At 44.1% G+C, this 21,003-nt stretch overlaps 1 protein-coding gene across 2 annotated transcripts in view; it reads left to right on the forward strand.

Annotated features, from left to right (window-relative positions):
- Positions 1-895: 895 nt before the first annotated feature.
- FASN (fatty acid synthase) overlaps positions 896-21,003 on the forward strand; it is an 82,204-nt gene continuing 62,096 nt past the window's right edge. The window contains exons 1-3 of one of the 2 annotated variants that reach the window (XM_042451004.1): positions 896-1,142; positions 5,063-5,068; positions 19,698-19,841. In XM_042451004.1, coding sequence (XP_042306938.1) covers positions 19,715-19,841 — 127 coding nt within the window. In that variant the 5' untranslated portion in view covers positions 896-1,142; positions 5,063-5,068; positions 19,698-19,714. Of the gene's footprint in view, positions 1,143-5,062; positions 5,069-7,262; positions 7,266-19,697; positions 19,842-21,003 lie in introns of both variants that reach the window. The other variant, XM_042451005.1, reaches the window with a different exon arrangement.

Raw genomic sequence — 21,003 nt, forward strand, 5'->3', positions numbered from 1 at the left:
GTCCCTCTCCATGGCAGCCCTCAGGGATGGAGGGGGAGATGGGCACCAGATGTGTCCTCACCACAAAAGAGGACGAGGCACCCTAACATGAAGGACAGCTGAGAAAAATATGGAGGATGCGACCAAATAAAAAGCTAAAGACATGCATATAAATGCAAATCCATGCTTCTTAGTCCTGCTGATAACGGAGGACATTAGAGGGAAGTCCCTGCCTGCAGAAGCTATCCTCCTCCCCATCCTCCCCTCTCTACTAAGGGCTGAAAGAGCATGATGGCATCTGACTAACATCTCCCCTTGTTTGTGATATCTTGCCTGGCGAAGAAGCCCATGGAGCTCCAAAGCCTGTGACAAGTCTCTTGGGCATTTCGGGGGGCCAAGAAAGGCATCCCTGATGGAGTTTTGTTTGCATTCAAGGGAAGTGTAAGGCATGGCCAAACAAAAAGCTCCAAACCCTCCTAGAAATGTAGACATGAGCAAATGAAAAGCTCCAAGACCAATCAGTCCCTGCTCCGAAGGGAGGGCCTTTTGGCCTTCCTCCTCCTGCTCAAAATGGAGGGCTCCCAAGGGAAGTGTAAGGCATGGCTGAATGAAAAGCTCCAAACACTCCTGGACCTGTCAAATCCGTGGGCTTCTGAATGCTGCCCGGGAGAAAAGTGTCAGGAGGAAGCCTGAGAGCCCGCTCCCGAGGCGGGCGCCGAGTGGCGGGAGAGGCGAGGCGGGCGCGGGCGCGTCCGGGGAAAGGAGGGCGCCCTCTCCTCTCCTCTCCTCTGCCGGGCCGGGCTGGCGGTGTCCCAGGCCCCTCCCGGGCTCCCATTGGCGCAGAGGCCAGGAGCAAAGCTGTCAGCCCATGTGGCGTGGCCTCCGGAGGTGGCGGCTGGTTAAATAGCCGCTGGGAGCTAGAGGCAGGCACTCGGGAAGGAGGGACCACAGACCCGGCGCCAGCGCCAGCGCCAGCGCCATCGCCCGCCTCCGTCCTGCGCATCCGCCGCCAGAGTCAGTGCCCAGTGGCCCAAGAAGGACCCAGCAGCAGCAGCAGCGCCAGCAGCAGCAGCATCCTCCCCCGGACCCCAGGCACCCGCCGCCTCTTGTGGCCCCAGCCAGCAGGGACCTCGCCTGGCCCCCGGGAACAGCAGCAGCAGCAGGTAAGCAGGGGACCCGGCGCGGCCCTCTCGCCCGGCCTCCTCCTCCTCCTCCTCCAAGGAAGAAGGCCCTCCATCTTGGGCGCCCCTCCGCAGGAGCCCCGCAGGAGCCCTGCTGCTGGCGAGGGAGGAGGGCCGGCCTCTGCAGGAGGGGATCTGCCCTTCCTTCCTTCCTTCCTTCCTTCTAGGCGGGGGCCTTTGCCTTCCTGGAGGAGCTGTGTGGGGGCCAGTCTCCCTTTCTGTTCCTGTGGGCGAGCCTGCCCTTCTTTCTGGGCCTGGGTTTCCCTTTCTCTCGCTCCGGGGGAAGGGGCCTCCGTCCTTGGCCAGCAGCGAGGGTCCCTGAGTCCTGGGAGTCAGCGGCGGAGTCTGCTCCTACTCGGCCGGAGTGCTAGCCCCTGCTCTTGGCCTGCCTGCCTGCCTGCCTCCCTCCCTCCCTCCCTCCCTGTCGGGGCTCCCTGGAGGCCCCTGGCCCTGGCTGAGGGCGCCGGGAGAGGCAGCCTTGGCTCCAGGAATGGAGGGAGGGATGGCCTCTGCCGCTGCCGGCTTCCTCCTCGGGGGCCGCATCCGCACTGCTGCAGAAAGAATCCGGAGTGCGCCCACTCTCTCTGCCATCATGGCTCCTCCACTGTGTTGGCGCCGCAACAAACGAGGGGCAGCCAGGGAAGTGGGCTCGGGCCGGATCTATCCCTGCGGTGCGGATGCGCCTGCTCTTTCCCAGCTCCACAGGCTGCGACGCATCACCGGTTGGGAATAGAGGCTGGGCCCGAAGCTCAGGCGGAAGGGAAGGAGGCAGGCAGGCAGGCAGGCAGGCCAGCTTCTTGCAGGTGCTTCTTCTGTCCGCACAAGGCAAGAAGGGCCCGCCGTGCACAGGACCATAGAAGAAGACTCCCAGGATGCTGGAGTTGGAAGAGACCCCAAAGGGCCACCCGGCCCCACCCCATTCTGCCAGGCAGGAGGAACTCTAGGCAAAGCGCCCTTTGACATTCGTTTCAGGTCCTAGTTCATCCCAGTCTTTGTAACCATGGCTTCTAGATCTGGTCGGGAAAATGATTCAATGAATACCTAGGAGGGAGGACCTCAGCGGCAGTGGGCCCTGAAAGGAGGAGGAGGAGAGGAAACGTGGGTACAAAACCCATGCTTACATCAGCTTCATACAGCTGAGAAATGTATCTCTGAACACACTCTCCTTTCATTCCCTCGTTGTGTAACTATAGAGGACACCATCTTCTCATCTGCAATTTTAAGCTCAAACATGTGAATGAGAAACATTCATCCTGACACAAGAAGAAAAGACAGCTGCTCTGGTGAATGCCAGAGTCATACATAACACAAATGCTTATTGGGGGTGGCTGGAGGAGAAGAACAGAGGAAGACAGATGCAACGCTTGGGTGAGGAAGTAGTAGAGACTAGACTGTCTCTCTCTTCCAAGCAGCTGGGTCTCTCCTCCAAAAGCCACTTCCCAGATCCCCTCCTTCCTTTCAGTTTCACCATATGGTCCTCTCTTAAAATGGCTTGATGATGAGTAAATCACTCTCCTTGGCTTCTTTAGAAATTGCAGAGCAACAGCTTCTTGCTTTGAGATTTTGTAATAATGGGTGATGGAGAAAGGAGGCTGCCAGGGAAGAAGAGGTGTGCATCACCGGGAGGCTGTGGAAGGAAGGAAGGAAGGGGAGGAGTGTATGGCAAGAGGGGAGAGAGGGATGGAGGCTAAGCCTTGCTGCATTGCAAGTGTTCTGCATGATCCAGCCATTTTGATGCCAGGCAGGGAAGGCAGGGTGCCACAGCCCAGACCTTCATCATTTCCCCAGATCCAGGGAGAAAGAAAGGAGGGCCATTTCTCTCCTCAGTTTTAGCTGCTACTAAATACACATTGCTGCACAAAGAGCCTAAGCGTGTGAGCAGAACAGATTCTCCGCCATGTCTATTGTGCCATTAGAAAATGAGGACATCAGATATTCTTTCTACTTTGTTTCTCGAAGCACTGGTCTTCCACTTCTCCACAGGCAGCTCATATAGAAATTTCCCCTCAATGCTTAAATGCCTATCCATTCAATATTTGGTCTATACACAAGTATTGTATCCATATTCCCCGGCTATTAATCATAAATTTAGATTCCTATTCTTGTCAGCGTCAGAGCTGGTTTCAAAGGCAGTGATTCAGGGCGTTTAAAATCACAGCAAATTAATTTTGTTCTGTGTTGCATCAAAGATAGCTATTAGATTTGAATACTGTTAAATTATGTTATAAAGTAAGGAATTAATGCAGCAGAGAGGCTCCAGAGAGAGAAAGCCTCTGTTCAAGATGATGGTGGGTACCACACCCCCTTGTGTTAACCCAGATACGGCTACAATATAGATGTCTCTGAGTTTTTAACTCCCTACTGCCTGCCGATCCTAAAAAATGCTGCCTGAAAAATGATTCCAAACCAATAGGGTCAGGAACAACGAGAATATTTCTCTTTTACCTTGTTTTCTAACCCTCCTGCTTTTTAGAATAAATCTGAAAGCCATGAGTACTTTTTAAAATGGCGCCAGAGGAGGAGGAAAAAATTATATTTGTGTCAAAAGTTTATTTCTAATGCTGACGCAAGGAACCTTAACCTAATTACAAATAATTCGGTCAAAGTTGGGTTTAAAGCTAAAATAGCAGGGCTTTCATTGTGAGACTGGTACACTAATCCCAATGGATCTGCTTGCAACATTATGGTAAAATTATTGTGACACTGGCTTCATTTGTTGATTCATTCACATGTCATTTACATTCATTTAAAGTTAGCTCTTAAAACAACATGCACCTAAGTGCTACACGCCAGAGTATAAGCTCAGTTGTACACACTGGGTCTAATTGTAAAATGCATAATTTATGGACAGAGTAACAGACACAGACTAATAACTTGAATGGAGTAACAGCTCAGATGCATGTATGTTAATTCAGAAGCAAGGCACTCTAGATGCAGTGGAGCTTACTTCAAAATAAGGGTGTTTAGCATTATAGCATTATGCTGGAATCATAAATACATGTAGTTGCAAATAAATCCAGGTGGTGTCTATGGGATCTCTGAAAGAGGAAGGAGTGAAACAAAAACAGCAGTCAGATACTGAATTCCTTTAATAAAAAATATTAGGAACCATTGATATAATGTTATAACGTAAGTGGACAATTTCCCCTTTCTCTGAGTTTAATGTAACATTAAAGTACACTGTTTATATAATAAATTAAAAATAAACTTTGTATGAGGGCACGGGCACACAGTATTTCTTTAAAACAGTTCCTCTTTAATTACTGAGAACAGTTTTTATTTTAAAAACATTTGCTATATTTTCATCAAGGCATATTGTGCTGGATGTCTCATCTCAGAAAGAGGTAGAATAAAACTGCAGAAGGGAGACGGAACAGATCCATTTGAATATCATGATGAGCCATGCTTTCAGTTCAAATTACAAAGGATTTGTCATGTGAATTGAAATCCTCACATACCAATGGCATATTCTGGTATATGTCTGTACCTGGCTTCCACTCTGCCAAATGCATCTGAGGAACTAGACAGAAGTTTAGGAAAGCTCATGCTGCCAATTTCTTTCTTTCAGTTAGTCTCAAAGGTGCTACAAGATCTCTCCACATGCTTTCAGTTGTTTATTAGTTGTAACTTGCCATGTTGTCTCAATCTGACAAACTGTGGTTAAGCTTAACTAACTATTGGTTTAAAACTGCCCCACTTCAATGCATAATTTATAAATTTGGCTTGTTTCCACAAACTATAGTAATATTCAACTACAAGGCTGGAATGTGATGAGAGTTGTGGTTAATTAAAATTAAAAAAAATTGGTTGTACTGAATTGGAAAAGAAGGAGTGTATTGGCGGGGGGGAGGGAAGCACAAGGCCATCCTTAGCATTAGGCAGAGTGAGGCAACTGCCTCAAGCAGCAGATGCTGGGAGTATTTGTGAGAGATAGCAGGGATAGGTTCCTCACCCATTTCTCCTAAGCATTTCCATCTTTTCCTTTCTGTTGGAGAACAGGGCTGTGCCTAATGTGTGGCAGGCTCTGCATCCCCGGCCTAACCTAACCTCAGGTGCATTGGAGGATGTTGTCCTGCCATTAAAATTGAAGTGAGGTTCAGTTGCCAGTCCAGTCACCATCTGTTCTGTCTTGTCCTTCTCTTAGGTGCAAACTATAATGGGCAATGTAGGAGGGCAATGTAGCATGTATTTCATACTAATCAGGGAGCAGTGGTGTTTGTGTGTGTGTTTCATGCTGTCTGCTCTGCATCCACTAACTAGCCTACTGCCCTTGGTAGATGAGGAGGGTTGCAAGGGGATGACATTATTCCATCACCATTGTCCAAATAAGTCCAGTTGGATTCTGTTCATGGAAAGTGTGTGTGTGTGTGTGTGTGTGTGTGGAGGGGATCTTTGTCTTTCGCATCCCACAACAAAATGTCTTATGCAAGCCTTGGGGAAAAATTAATGTTTATCATGTTAAGCATCAGGATAGGCAATACAGCCAATGTGTTGAAATCAGCAAAATAAATCAGTGTAAGGCTTTACACTATTTTAAAGTTAAGAACATAAACAATGGCGTGGAGAAGGCTCTTGATTAAAATAATACACAACTTTGTATATGTTTGATACCCAGCTACCACAAGTGCTTCTTGTTTTTATAATAATGGGAAAACCAATAATAGAGTAGTATTCAAAACATGTATAACATATATCTCAGGGTAGTTAATGTAGGATGTATATAGTCAAAGTACTGTGATGAAACAAAAAATTAACAATGAGTAATACTAGTGAGAATGACTGGTTATTATAGATGATACAACAAATGTGTTATCACGGTGCCACAAGGTTGCAAAAATATTGTGTAAATAATTAGGTGATAATTAGGCCTTTGCAATGGTGAGGCCTCCTTGGAGTATTTCCAGTCAGAATATGGAGTAATAATTTGAAAGAGAGAGCTGGATGTAAAAGATATCTGACAAAAGGGGCCAGAGTGGCAAAGGGCTATCTGGCTATCTGGGTTTATAACTTATTATTATTATTATTATTATTATTATTATAATAAAAATAGAGCATATTTGATCTTATTGGCAAGAAGAAGAAATACCCTCAGACTAACCTGTAGGGATAATCTCAGCAGAAAGTCCAGTTAGTCACCTTGGAAAAGGCTAAGGATCAGTTTGCTGTCTTCACCAAGGTGAGAATCATGTGGTTTTCCAGATGGTGTTGGACATCTGGTATTCCTCACCAATGCTATGCTGGCCAGAGCTACTGGGAAATGGAGTCTTACAACATCTGAAACAACACATGATTCCCACCCCACTCTAAACCTAAACAACCAATGATCCTTGAGTACACAGTCACTGTATCTCATACAATACATAAACCAAACAGTTGGGGACACAATTGGCAATGATTTCTCTGACTAGATTTTGGGGCAAAGTGCCACCACAATCATGGGAAGTGCTACTGGCCTTATCTATGATCACTCCATTCATATATTATGCTTTCCATTCAAATGCATACCTTGGAGTGGTGAGGATGGCTCAGATGCATCTTGTGTAAACCTGCCCTGAGAAACTACATAATTAATGTCTACTTTCTTCGCCCCATTATTGATCTGTTGTGTTCATTTCCTGTGTTTACTTAAGCACAGGCACATACAATGGGCAGGTATGGGAATGCTATGAATGGACTTTTCCTCCTCTGCTTTCTGTCTTACTTCACTATCCTGTCTGTGGCCTACTTCATACCAGACCTGACTCAAGACATTTTTCTGCCTGAGGCAAAGCAGCAAATTTTGCCCCATCCCATATACCCCTGAATTTACAGGGACACATTTTATTGCAGATCACATCAGTCCACTTGTTCATGAGTTGTTTGACAGACAGACAGACAGATAGGTCTTTCTTCCTCCCTACTCTTCTTTTGGTGGTGCTTGGATGGTGAGCTGTGGAGGTAGGGGGAGAAAGTAAACAGAGAGGTTGCCAGAAGGACCATGTAATGGCTTACCAGTTCTGAGAGAGTACTAGTAGCTTGCCCTGTGCTATTTGAGGAATCAGTGACAGGTAGCAGAAGTGCAGCAACATGATCTGTAGTGAACAGCTGCGAAGTGCTCACCAGCAGGTAAAACTAGGCTAAGTAGGTAAAGAGAGGGAATGGACTCAGGAGGCAGCAGCAGAGTGCTCTTGCTACCTGAAGGAAATATCTCATTCCACCTAATTATAGGGCCAGCTCTGCTTCAGATTCACAGTTACATACCAGGCCTTTGCTCCAGCCTGAATCTTCTTAATCTGATTGTTGCACCATTCTGATATAATTAGGCTGCACTCACATTGGTGTAGGAACTCTCTTTGTTCTGTAACACACTATGAATAAGTCTAGTGCTGTATTAAAACTGTAATGTTGAGTAACTCTGTAAGAACAGATAAATGATAGAAAAGAATGTCAGGGAAAAGTAGGAAGGTGACATCTTTAAAGGCAGCTTATCCTCTTTAAGGACAGCATGGTCTAATGAAGTCATTTTCAAAGAGGAGTTATTATTGTGTCTGAAGTTGGAGGCTGACAAAAGTTTTTATAAATGTAAAAAGTTGCTTGACAGGCACACTGATGTACCTGGTCTACACTGAAAGTGGTATGAAACGACAAGTAAAACAAATGAAACTGAGCATTGTATGAACTTGGTTCTGAAACGCTACAAATGCATGCAAACAGTTTGTTTCCAGAGCTGACAAATGAGTTTACAATGCCTGTTTCACACTGCTTCCTACTCTCTGAAAAAGTTATTGTCTGTTTTCAGACTGTTCAGATTCATTTATCTGCATCCAACTATACCCTCATCCTCGATTCCATTGTATCACTTAGGCTGATGGAAACATTTTCCTTTTGTCCTTGTAATCTCTTTGGCTTTTAATGCCTCAATTCAAAAAGTCAAATGACTCAAATTCCTGCTGAACAGAGCAATATTTCTCAACTTTATCCTAAAATATACTGTCCAAAGAGCATGAAACAGGTAGAAATGCCATCTAAGCAAATTCATCAGTTTGTACAGGATAGTCTCTCTGGGTTTAAATGGATCCAGTTAACTTCTACTTTGCAGACAATGATCAGTGTCCTCTAATTGTTATTAATTATATATATTTTTATTTATCTTGCCTTTCTCCCAGTGTGGGGCTCAAAGTGGCTTCTAACAGAGATTAAAACAGAATATAGCTAAATACCAACCATAATAGCAATCAGTCAGTCAACCAATATGATGATGATGATGATGATTTATTTATTTATAGGCCACCCAATCACAAGAAATCCGGGCGGGTTACAGTAATAAAAATACAGAGAATAAAATAAAATAAAATACAAAAAAAAAATTCAATACAATAAAATAAAAGAGAGCGACGTGAGTTACAGAAATTCAGAGTTAGGCCTGATGGAATTGGGCCTGTCTTTTTCACTCCCTCCCAGGTCTGATGATGACAGTTGGGAAGGAGCAAGGGAGGGAGGACTCTTCTTCTTGAAGCAAGAATATAAATTTTATTAATTTTAATTTAATTCTTCTCATTAATTTAGAAGAATTGGTGGACAGAGTGACGTAAGTCACAGTAAACGGGGAGAGGAACTAGGTAGGGAAGACCTGCCGGAAGGGATCCATCATAAGAGCCTTCTTAAAGGCTGTAAGAGTAGAAACGTCATGGATCTCCTTCGGCAGGTCATTCCATAGCTTCGGAGCAGCTATGGAAAAGGCCCTCTGGGTGACTGAAGTTAGCCTAGATTTTATTGGCTGAGGTAGATTCTTCCCCGAGGACCTTAGAGTGCGGGACGGACAGTATGGAAGAAGATGTTCCCTTAAGTATTCTGGACCCAAGCCATGTAGGGCTTTAAAGGTAATCACCAACACCTTGTACCTTGCCTGGAAACTAATTGGCAGCCAGTGAAGGGATTTCAAAACCAGTGTTATGTGATCATTACCACAAGAACCTGTAATTAACCTGGCTGCCATATTTTGTACAAGTTGAAGTTTCCAAACTTGGCATGAGGGTAGCCCCATGTAGAGCGCATTACAGAAGTCCAATTGAGAGGTTATTAGTGTTTGTACAACTGTTTCAATGTCTCCCGGTTCCAGGAATGGGCGCAGCTGGCGTATCAGCCAAAGCTGATAACAAGTGCTCCTGACTGTTGCATCCACCTGAGCTGTCAGGTGAAGTGACGAGTCGAGGAGCACCCCAGACTGTGGACAGAGTCCTTCAGGGGAAGTGTGACCCCATCCAGAACTGGCCGACACAATTCCATACCTTGGCTTGGGTTTCCTATAATGAGTACCTTCGTCTTACCTGGATTTAGCTTGATTCGGTTTTCTCTCATCCAGTCCATTACCGCATTATGACAGGCATTCAGAGGAGAGATGCCATCCTTAGTCACTGCATCAGTCTGAGACATAGAGAAATAAATTTGGGTGTCATCAGCGTACTGATAACACCCTGTCCTATGTCTCTGGATGATCTCACCCAGCCGCTTCATATAAATGTTAAACAGCATGGGAGACAATATGGTGCCCTGGGGGACGCCAAATTTTAGCTCTCTTTTAGAAGAGCAACTGTCTCTCAGCACCACCATCTGGAATCTGCCTGAGAGGTAGGACCGGAACCACTGTAGAACAGTGCCTCTGATACCTAACTCTCTCAGGCGTTCCAGAAGGATGCCATGGTCGATGGTATTGAAGGCCGCTGAGAGGTCTAAGAGCACCAGCAGGGTCACACTTCCCCTTTCGATGCCCAGATGGAGATCATCAACTAAGGCGACCAGGGCAGTCCCAACTCCGTATCCCGCCCTGAATCCGGTTTGAAATGGGTCCAGATAATCGGCTTCATCCAAGACTGCCTGTAGTTGATTAGCAACCGCCCTCTCGATCACCTTGCTCAAGAATGGCAACAACGAGACTGGCCTATAGTTATTTCTATCCAGGGCGTCCAGGGAGGGCTTTTTAAAGAGTGGTCTGACCACTGCCTCCTTAAGACAAGAAGAACCAACCAACCAATAAATATAAACAGTACTAAATTAAAAATTCAGAAGAAAAATAAAAGTGCAGCAGCCCTGCCAGTGGAAGGGGCATGAGCTTTCATGGACTATGCTACAACCAACATGTTGCTCTTTTATATGTCACAAACTTCTTTGTTTTGTTTTGGTTTTCTTGCTTTTTTATGCAGTTAATGTAATATGGCTCACCCCCTCAGGGAAATAATATAAATTGCTTGAATATATTACTAGAATAAATCTATTGTTATTGTTGCTGTGTGTCTTCAAGTCATTTCTGTCTTGTGACAACTGTAAGCCTGAATTTTTAAACCAGTGCTGTTTTAACCTAATTTATATTGATTGATTGATTGATGGACTGCTAATACGGTTGGTATTAGATGTACTCCAAATCATGGGGTTTTCTGTGGCCGAGAGTGTGTGACTCATCCAAGGTCACCCAGTGCGTTTCCGTGGCCAAGCGGGGAATCAAATCCTGGTCTCCAGAGTTGTAGTCCAATGCTCAAACCACTGTACCATGCTGGCTCTATACTATAGATAGACCTATGTAGTTGTTATGTGCCTTCAAGTCATTACTGACTTACAGTGGTTCACTTAAGGTGAACCTATTGTGGGGTTTTCTTGGCAAGATTTTTTCAGAGGAGATTTGCAATTCCCTTCCCCTGAGACTGAGAGCATGTGACTTGCCTAAGTCACCAAGTGGGTTTCATAGCCAAGCGGGAAATCAAGCCCTGGTCTCTGGAGTCATAGTCCAACACTCAAACCGGTATGTCACACTGGTTCTAAATAAATCTATACTATATACTATATGTAATTAACTATAAAGACTATGGCCTAAACCCAACAGCTAGTCCCAACCAGAGTAGATCCAATGGGCTTTACATAAATGTTCATACTGTGTGCCTTTAAGTCATTTTTACTTATGACAGTCCTAAAGTTGTGAGTGTTTCTTGTCCAGAATTGTTCAAAGGAGGTTTGCTATTGAGTTCCTCTTTGGCTGAGAAGTATGACTTGCCCAAAGTCACCCAGTGGGTTTCCATGGCTGAATGGGGACTAGCAATTAGATTTAGACATTGGATTTCTTACACAGATATCTGAAACTTAACTGAATAGGGAAACATACATAGGGAAAGGGAGGGCTCATGGAGTGAATACTTGAAGGAGAAAATCAAGTGGTTCAAAACTAGTTCGAATCCAGGATCATGTCTCAGCAGTTTTTATAGATAGATCATGCATCCCTACAGCTATCAAGCTTTGTTGTTGTTGTTGTTTTGTGCCTTCAAGTCATTTCCAATTTATGGTGGAAACCCAAGGTAAACCTATCATAGGGATTTCTTGGCAAGTTTCTTCAGAGGAGATCTGCCTTTGATTTCCTCTGAGGCTGAGAGAGTGTGACATGCCCAAGGTTACCCAGTGGGTTTCCATGGCCAAGCTGGGATTTAAACCCTGGTCTCTCAGTATCCTAGTCCAATGCCCAAACCATTACACCACACTGACTATCAAGCTATAATACAGGGGTAGGCAACCTGCGGCCCGCGGGCCAGATGCGGCCTGGTGAGGCCTTGGGACCGGCCCCAGCCCGGTCCTGCCGCAGATTGCCGCCGGGGCCCTTGGCCTCTCGCGCGCAGGAGCAAGGGGGCAATTGTCTATAGACACCTCAGAAACATGCATTTATATTAAAAAAATTTTAAAAATCAGCAAATATTTTTGCGTGTCCTCCACTTTTTTAAAAAAAGTGTCCACCATTTGAAAATGTTGTCCTACATTTGTCCCGGTTTATTTATTTATTTAAATTTTTTTTTAAAAAAAGTATTTAATTATTTATTTTTTGGCTTCGGCCCCCCAGTTGTCTGAGGGACAGCAACCCGGCCCCCGGCTCAAAAAGGTTGCCTACCCCGCTATAATACCTAAAATACCTTATTTGTTCCACATTTGAACAGAATGGGAAAGACCTTATATTCATACCACAGGACAGTTTGGGAGCCCCTTCACACAAAAGGGAGATCCTAGGATAATCAAATTCATCTGAAGCTATTCTGGCCATATTATTAATCCCAAAGCCACTGAAGATCAGGTAAAGAGAGACAGGGCTAACAGATTCGACCCCTTTATCCCTCTCAATGCATGATGGATATTGACCAATGATACGATAAATCAGTGCAGAGGGGGAGGGGATCAGTTTTGCCAATAGATTAATGTTAGGCCATTTAAGCTGTTTATGAAGCTGAAGAGTCTCCTAAAGACAAAGGAGAACTGTTTTCCTGGCACAGTGGGGAACAAATTTAATTTTTATTGTTACTGATCAATCACTGGCTCCTCTCATGCTCCAATAAGATTAATGGAGATGTTTTTAACGGGGAAGCATGTCTGTTCCTAATGGTATATGATGTGTATTGCCATCAGGGTTCCCTTTCCTAGATCTTCCACTTCCCTTTAATTCATATCAAAGGACATACAATTCCCTTTTCTGACCACACTTGCTATTTCCTGGGAGAATCATGCAGTCTGAGAAACTCCCTTTCATCTAAAAGGACATGTTGATCCACTCTCCACATCCATCACAGAGCTTATAAATGTCCTAAGTGTTTTACTTTTGATATCATATCAGTGAACCTGTGTACATGTACCTATTGAAGGTGTAGAAGAAAAGGGAGTCTATAACAAAAATTGTTGGCAATATATTAAAAAGCAAACCAATAATACTTGCTGAGAAAGCTTCATCAACTGACAGAAAAAGAAAACCAGTCAAAAATATCTGGGCAGAACTTATTAAGGGGGAACATACATCCATAATATATCATGCCTTATTCCTGCCAATACATTGATCAACAAGTACTGTCCTTGTTTCACTCTCTGCTAATTTATTTTATCTTTTTTTAAAAAAACATTTGAATGGGCATGTGACCTATAGGTAGGGAGACTGGAGTTATATTTGGAAGTCCAATGTTTTATGTATGGATCCTGAGTGTACTGGGAAACACTGATTATTATTATTATTATTATTATGCTTTATTTGTATAGCATTGTAAATTTACACAGCGCTGTACATACAATTTTTAATAAGACGGTTCTCTGCCCTCAGGCTTACAATCTAAAAAGACACAACACAAAAGGAGAAGGGAATGGTGGTGGGGAAGAGGATCAGGGCCAGCAGTGCTTCTCTTCCTCTGAGACCTGGAACAAGGCCGATGGACCAGAGGGAGGGCTCTGCTTCATAATCTAGGCCAGGCCCGATGGAGCTGGGCCTACCTTTTCACTCCCTCCAGGCTGGATGGTGTCAGATGCCATGGGAGGAGGGCTCTTCTTCTTCAGGCTAGGCCCGATGGAGTTGGGCTGCATTTTCACTCTTTCCTGGATGATGACAATTGACATGGAGGACAGCGTTGCCAATCACCCTCAAAGGAAATTCCCTGATTGGCTTCCTGAAATGCCCCCAAATTTCCCAGAATGGGGGTGGAACTTCTGGGTCAGGGGGTGCAAGGCACTATGGGAAGGCTAAAGGGGGCAGGACTTCTAGGATGGGAGGTTTTTGGGGGGTCAAGAAGGTATTTTTGGCTGGGTTTTTGGGGTGGGAAGGCTGAATTTCCCAGAATCTTCCCAGAAATTTAGCACTCCTGTAAATGACACGGAAAAACTTTGAAATTCCCAATTTCTGGGAAAAATCCCAGAAATTGGCAGCACTGGTGGAGGGAAGGCTCTTCTACTTCAGGCTAGGCCTGATGGAACTGGGCCTGCCTTGTCACTCCCTCCCAGGCCAGATGATGACTGTTGGCATGGAGGGAGGGCTCTTCTTCTTGAGTCTAGCCCTGATGGAGTTGGGCCATAATGGACATTATACAACAGTAACAGAACTAAAAGCTCTCTTTTCAGGACATGACCTCTTCATTCACTCTCTACATTATCTGCATCGCCCTTTCTGTCAATTAGTTCTAAGTCAGGCGTTGGCAAAGTACGGGCCTCTAGATGGTTTTGGATTGCCCAACATATGGTGGGAGCTGCAATCCAAGTGCACCTGAATGACTACAGGTTGACCACACGTGCTCTGATTTGAGCTTGGATGTGCTTGACCTAGGGTTGCCATAAGTAAGGACCTCCAAACCGGGACAAATGTAGGACAAAATTTTCAAATGTAGGGCACACTTTTTTTTTAAAATGGAGGACACACAAAAAATTTGATGCTTTTTTTAAAAAATTCATATAAATGCATGTTTCTTAGGCATGATCAAAATGGAGGACATTTGGCATTATTCCTAGACAGATGGCAGAAATGTGCTTCCCTTTCTGACCAAAAACCAGAAGAGGAGGAAGAGTGGAAGAAGCAGAGGAGGAGGAAGAGGAGAAGAAGAAAAGGAGGAAGAAGAGGAGGAGGAAGAGGGGAAAAGGAAGAGGAGGAAGAAGAGGAAGTAGAGAGGAAGAAAAAGGGGAGGAAGAGGGGAAGGATGAGGTGGAGAAGAAGAGGAGGAGGAGAGGAGGAAGAAGAAGAAGAGGAGGAGGAGAGTAAGAAGAAGAGGAAGAAGAGGAGGAGGAGAGCAGGCAGAAGAAGAGGAGGAGGAGAAAGAAGAGGAAGGCTCTTTCCCTGGCCTGGCCGCCTCCCTGGCCGGCGGAGGACGTGGCAAGGCGGGGGAAAAGGGTTTCGCTGAGGTGAAGCCCTTTTCCCCCGTCAGGCCACCTCCGTTGCCAGCGGAGGAGGCCAAGCAGGGAACGGGCCTCGCTGAGGCGAGGCTCCTTTCCCTGCCTGGCATCCATCGCGGGGGGGGGGATCCCGGAGGCGGGGCCAAACCGGGGTGGGACCATGCGGACCCACCCCAAACTGGGACAGTCCCGCCCCCCGGCAGGATATGGCAACCCTAGATTGACCTCTCCCGCAACACCAAAACTCTGCTCCCACAGCACAGTAAACAAGACAGTGCAGTCAGTTGCTGGACCATACATATCTTTTTTAATTCACTTGGCCTTGACCTGAAGGCACCAGATTTCATCAGATCTTGGAAGCAAAGCAAGGTCAGGCCTGGTTAGTACTTGGATGGAAGACTGCCAAGAAATACCAGTTGCTGTAGGCTATATTTCAGAAGAAGGAGCTGCCAAAACCATGGAGTTTATCGCACTGGCCCTGAAACGGGCCCAGTGCATTCTAAAATGTGCACGTGTGCAGGCACACACGGAACGAGATGAGGCCAAGATCCCCATTTTATCGCACGCTGGAATGTCGCTTTTGCCGCCAGGCATTCCAATTGTGTCCCCGTTCCGTTCCAGGGGCGCCATTTCTGAGAACTGTTCTAAAGCGTTTCCAAAAATGGTGCCCTCTGGAACGGAATGGGGACGCAATTGGAACACCCGGCGGCAAAGGCGGCATTGCAGCGTGCGATAAAACAGGGTTCTTGGCCCCATCCCGTTTCATGCGCACACGTGCGCATGCACATTTTAAAACACACTGGGCCCGTTTTAGGGCCAGTGCGATAAACTTCCATCTCTGAGGCCTCCATGCCCTATGAAATACATGAGTTTGCCATAAATTGACAAGTGACTTGGAGGCAAATACAGTGTTAACTCAAAGTGGTGGTCTGTGGATTGGAACTGGTCTGACAGAGGCTAGCAATCTGTAGCAGGTTTCCCAAAAAGCAGGAAACCATTGTCATCAATAGGCACAAATAGGGAATTGGTCCCTGACACATTGGGGGGGAAACACCAATTCCCATATCTGATCACGAAGAAGCATTGGCCTTGACTACTGTGTATGTGTGTTGTTTGCTTCGTTTCTGATTTATGATGACCTTAATGTGAACATATCAAGAGGTTTTCTTGGCATGTTTCTTCAGAGGGGAGTTTGCCATTGCCATCCTCAGAGGCTGAGAGAGTGTGGCGTGTCCAAAGTCACCCAGTGGGTTTCCATGGCTTAGCCAGGATTCAAACCCTGATTTCCAGGGTCATAACCCAATGCACAAATCAGTATGTCAAACTGACTCTGGCGGACTTTACTACACCAATCTTTTTGCCTATTCATTTTAGGAGAGGGAGAGGGATGCTTAGCCCTCCATGGCAGTACTTATATGGAGGATATAGCCCATTCTGCCCCCTCTTCCCAACTCAATAAGAGGCCCAAACAATATTTTTTAATTCTATTTGCTTAGATTAGTAGAGGAACACTCTACTAAATGTTCTGTATTTGATGGAATTAGCCCAAATTTAGCCAAGACATATTTCAGACTAATTTCTTAATCTGTGATCTGAATATTAAAATGTATAAAAGCAATTTAAGCTATTTTGATACTATGGAGCTTATTGCTAGTGAAAGTGCCAGCCAAAACTTGCCCTAGTATACTTTCAGAAATATCATAAGTGGAAAAGCAATTATGTTGTAAATTATTACAGAGATCCCTTGGATGTTTTATTATTTGTGTAATTTCAAGTCTGCACATCTGTGCATTTCTATGCTTCACAGAACAAAATAGGACATATTTCTGAGCAACTATACACAGGACTCAACTGCATATAAACATAACTAGCTTCTAACTCTAGCTATACTTTTTAAATCACCAGTTTTGGGGCCAAAACCTTCCTATTCAGTCCAAATTTAATTAATTTAATAAGTAATTTTTTTAATCAAGACCATCTTCTTATGAACACAGTGTTGTAATTACCCAGATTCAACTAATCATTTTTTCTTGTTCTTTTAATTGTAAACAGAGAGATGGAATTAATACTATTATCTAAATAATTCAAAATGCTGTGTTTGTGAGGACTAGGGGGTCTTTTTCAGTATCATGTTCTACTATTTTTCTGTTTTGATGTTGATAAACTGAACAATCATGTTTTCTGGAAGTATTATACCTTGAAATACATTTTTATTTAATTTTTTGAGATGTTAACATGCTTTGAATTATTATCCACTTATGCTATGACATAATTTAATTGTCAAATAACTGAGGATTGTTTTGAATTTCTTGTATTTCTTGCATCTTTTTATTAGTTTATTGGGTTTTTTAAAATCACAGAATATAAATACAAAATTAGAAGCAACTTCTTCTTTTACTATTGAACTACTGACTCAAACTAATGGGGAAATGGGCTGTTCCTTTTCCTTCAGCCCTCCTTTTTCGTGCACAGCAAGCCTAAAGCTGGCCAGAGCTGCAGAAGAGATGTATATAGTCCTCCCTTCCCTTACGCAGGGGATCCATTCCAGACCACTACCACCACCACCCTGTGTAAGGGTAAACCACGTATGCTCGCATCTCATTGTTTTCATGTGCCATTCATTAGATTGTATTGTGGCTTCAGCGTATGCTGTAAGCCGCAGAAGGGAAACCACATATGGTGCGGGCTGTGTGTACTGGAAGCACTACTCTGCCATCAGAACAGTGCTGCTACTATGGAGGAGTCTGGCACAATTTTTGAAAATGTTACTTGTTTGGATTGTCTGGGCCAAGATGATTAAACTGAGGCTATCATATGTTTACCATATCATGACAAGGCACAACTCATTAGAAAAGATAATTATGGGGGGATACAGACCGCCCAAACAGGGCGGTCTGCTGCCGCCTCCATTTCCGCTGGTGGGAAGCCTCAACTGCCAAACAGCGAGGCTTCCCAGTGACGGAAAAAGAACCTGCAAAAAGTGGGTTCTTTTTGCGTCATGCTTGCAATGCCTGAGTGCGCAAATGACGCACTTGTGACGTTGCCAGAGTGATGGGACATGCGGATGCTACGCGTCCATCACGTCAAAATGGTGGCATCCGTGTGTACAGGGCGCAGCCATTTTGACGCCCCTGTCACGTGCTAGGGTTGAGGCCGGTGTGGATGCTACATCTTCGGCCAACCCCTAGCACGTGACGGGGGCGGCACAAAGGCCCATTTAAATCGGGCCAATGCTAGGAAAAGCAGTAGAAAGAGAGGAAGACCACACACCAGATGGTTAGAGTCTAGAGTCAGTTAGGCCTGAATCTACATCTGAGCAGAGCAGTGCAGGATAGTGGAGCTTGGTGGTGTCTCATCCACAAGGTCGCCATGAGCTGAGGTTGACTTGAATAAATTTGCTTTCCCAATATTGTGCCATTAGAATCCTTGCTATAGATGTCATATAAAACAATACTTTTTCATATTTCTTTTCCACATTGTCCTCAAACATTCCTAGTAAGAAGTATTTGGGTTTCATTTATAACTTAAGATGCAAGATTTCACCAATCATTGTTTTTATTCTACTCCAATATTTTTGATGTATCTGCAAGACCACCAGCAATGAATAAACGTACCTGGTACCTCTCCATATTTCCAACACTTATTGTTTGTAGTTTTATAAATCTTAGCTAATTTATCTGGGGTAAGGTACCACCTATAGAACATGTATCAGTTTTCTTTTATGTTTTGTGATGCTTTATATTTAATTCCTCTGTTCCAGATTTTCTCCCATTGTTCCATTTGAAGATTGTGTCCTACATAATTCGTCCATTTGACTATAGTATCTTTAACTATTTCATGAAATGAAATGAAATAGTAACACCTTTGCTTTCTGATGATTCAATGTACCCAAACTTTGTTTTGTGCACAAAATTATTAAAAATATTACATAAAATTACCTTCAGGCTATTTGTATAAGATTTATATCAAACATAACTTGGGTCCCATCCCCAAGATATCTCATTATGTAGGTATATGCAAGTAAAGGTATTCCAAAATAAAAAAAATCCAGAACATCTCCTGTCCCAAGCATTTTGGATAAGGTGGACTCAATCTGTATTGCTTATTAAGCCTTTTCAATAGTCCTGTTCAAGGAATGTGACATGTGCAGTGAAACCATGAAGGGACTGGGGTTTAGGTTTGCTCTACTGGCCCCATACTCAACCTTGATTCACTTTGGGAAGAGTTCCTGTGCATGTCTCTGAACTGTACGTGCTTATCTTCCTAAACTTGTACATGTACTTCTCACAGAATCCTAGGTGGCACATACATGCCTAATCTGTTTCCAACCCTGTTGAATGTGTACATGTAAGGGTTAGGGCTTGTAAGCATTACTGTAACACTCTTCTTTTCCGTTTGAAGAATTTAGCTCCATCCATCATGTTGTATTACCCATATTAAGTTTTATTGAATCAACTATCATGAATTAATTTCTTAGGCAAAGTCCTGTTTCTTCTTCTATTTGGATAGCTTAATTCACTGTGCCATTGCACCTCTACCTTTTCAGTGTCTTTGTTTTTTTGCTTGTTTGTGGTAGTTGTTTTTGTTTTTGTTTGGTTTGGGGTTTTTTTTGTTTTTTTTTTTACTTCTTTCATTTTTATGAGGCAATACACCAGTATTAGAATCTGGGATCTCTAAACATATTAGTATGTAAATGGTCAAGTCCACAAAAACAGTACAGATTTGGTCCTGTTCTATAGATGTACTGTATCTTTAAATGATTACACACAAATGTATGAGAAATTAACTGTCCATCCATATCTGGTAATGCCATATTTACTTTTAATATGTGAGGCATTGTAACTGCTTGTATCATTTGTTGTCGTTGCCTGGATCTGATTTTTTAAATCACTTCCTATTCAGGGACAAGTTGAGAGATGGAGGACGTGGTGATTGCAGGCATAGCAGGGAAGCTGCCGGAATCAGAAAACTTGCAGGAGTTTTGGGAAAACTTAATAAATGGAGTGGACATGGTTACAGAGGATGACCGGAGATGGAAGCCAGGTAGGCTCAATTGCCTACAAAATCATTCTTTTCATTGACTGTGCTCTTTCACCTGTATTGATAGATAGTTTTGAACATATAGGTAGAAGTCATTCCATTAGGATCCCCAGTCAGTCCTTCTGATTTAATTTTTTTAAATTGCCTCTGAAAAGTGAAACCTTTTACAGAAATCCAACCCAATACTTGATACTTGCTCCCTTGATACTTTTAAGAAGGATCTAAAGACCTTCTTGTTTCGCCAGGCTTTTCCCCCGTGAGCCTTGTCTGTCATTCTTTCCCCTTGGCAGTGTTATGTTGTATTCCATTCTACACAGCCATTTGTATGGGGAGCTGTTTGGTTGTCTATTGTTGTTATTGTTAATTGTTGTTATTTGCTGGGGGTACTGCGGTTTGTGATGTTTTTAACTGTTTTTTATCTCTTGCTGTGCACCGCTGTGATCCTTGGAATAGCGGTATATAAATAAAATTTTTATTTTTATTATTATTATTACTTGTCTGACCTACTTATGACTATCTCCAACAATAAAGATTCCATAACACACTTGAGATCTGTCTACCCTGGCCAGAATATTCCCGGCTGCTTCCAGAGTATTCTGGCTCTGGAGCAGCCCTTTATTCCGTTACCTCTGTATGTCATAGTGATGTTGGGCGCCTGTCTACGCATGTACCCCCCAGGTTGTCTGGTGCTGCTGCTGTTGCTAGTGAGAGTTCCTTCCTCTGAGTTCAAAAACAAGCTGTCCAGCATCAGTCACATGGCTGAGTGTTTTGTAACCTCAGAAGGAGTGATTCACACCAGCAACGGTGGCTGTGCCAGACAACACAGTGGGATTTATGGCAATATGGGAGTGTCAGAGAGCACAGTGGGATGCATGTGTAGACAGCCACTCAGCATTACTATAAAGCAGGGGTAGGCAACCTGCGGCCCGGCGAGGCTTTGGGACCGGCCCCAGCCCGGTCCTGCCGCCGATTGCCGCCGGGGCCTTTGGCCTCTCACGCAAGGGGCATGGTGGGGCAATTGTCTATAGAAGCCTCAGAAACATGCATTTATCTTAACATTTTTTAAAAAATCAGCAATTTTTTTCACGTGTCCTCCATATTTTTAAAACAGTGCCTTCCATTTGAAAATTTTGTCCTACATTTGTCCTGATTTATTTATTTATTT

Source organism: Sceloporus undulatus, chromosome 2, assembly GCF_019175285.1.
Source record: "Sceloporus undulatus isolate JIND9_A2432 ecotype Alabama chromosome 2, SceUnd_v1.1, whole genome shotgun sequence".
NCBI lineage: Eukaryota > Metazoa > Chordata > Lepidosauria > Squamata > Phrynosomatidae > Sceloporus > Sceloporus undulatus.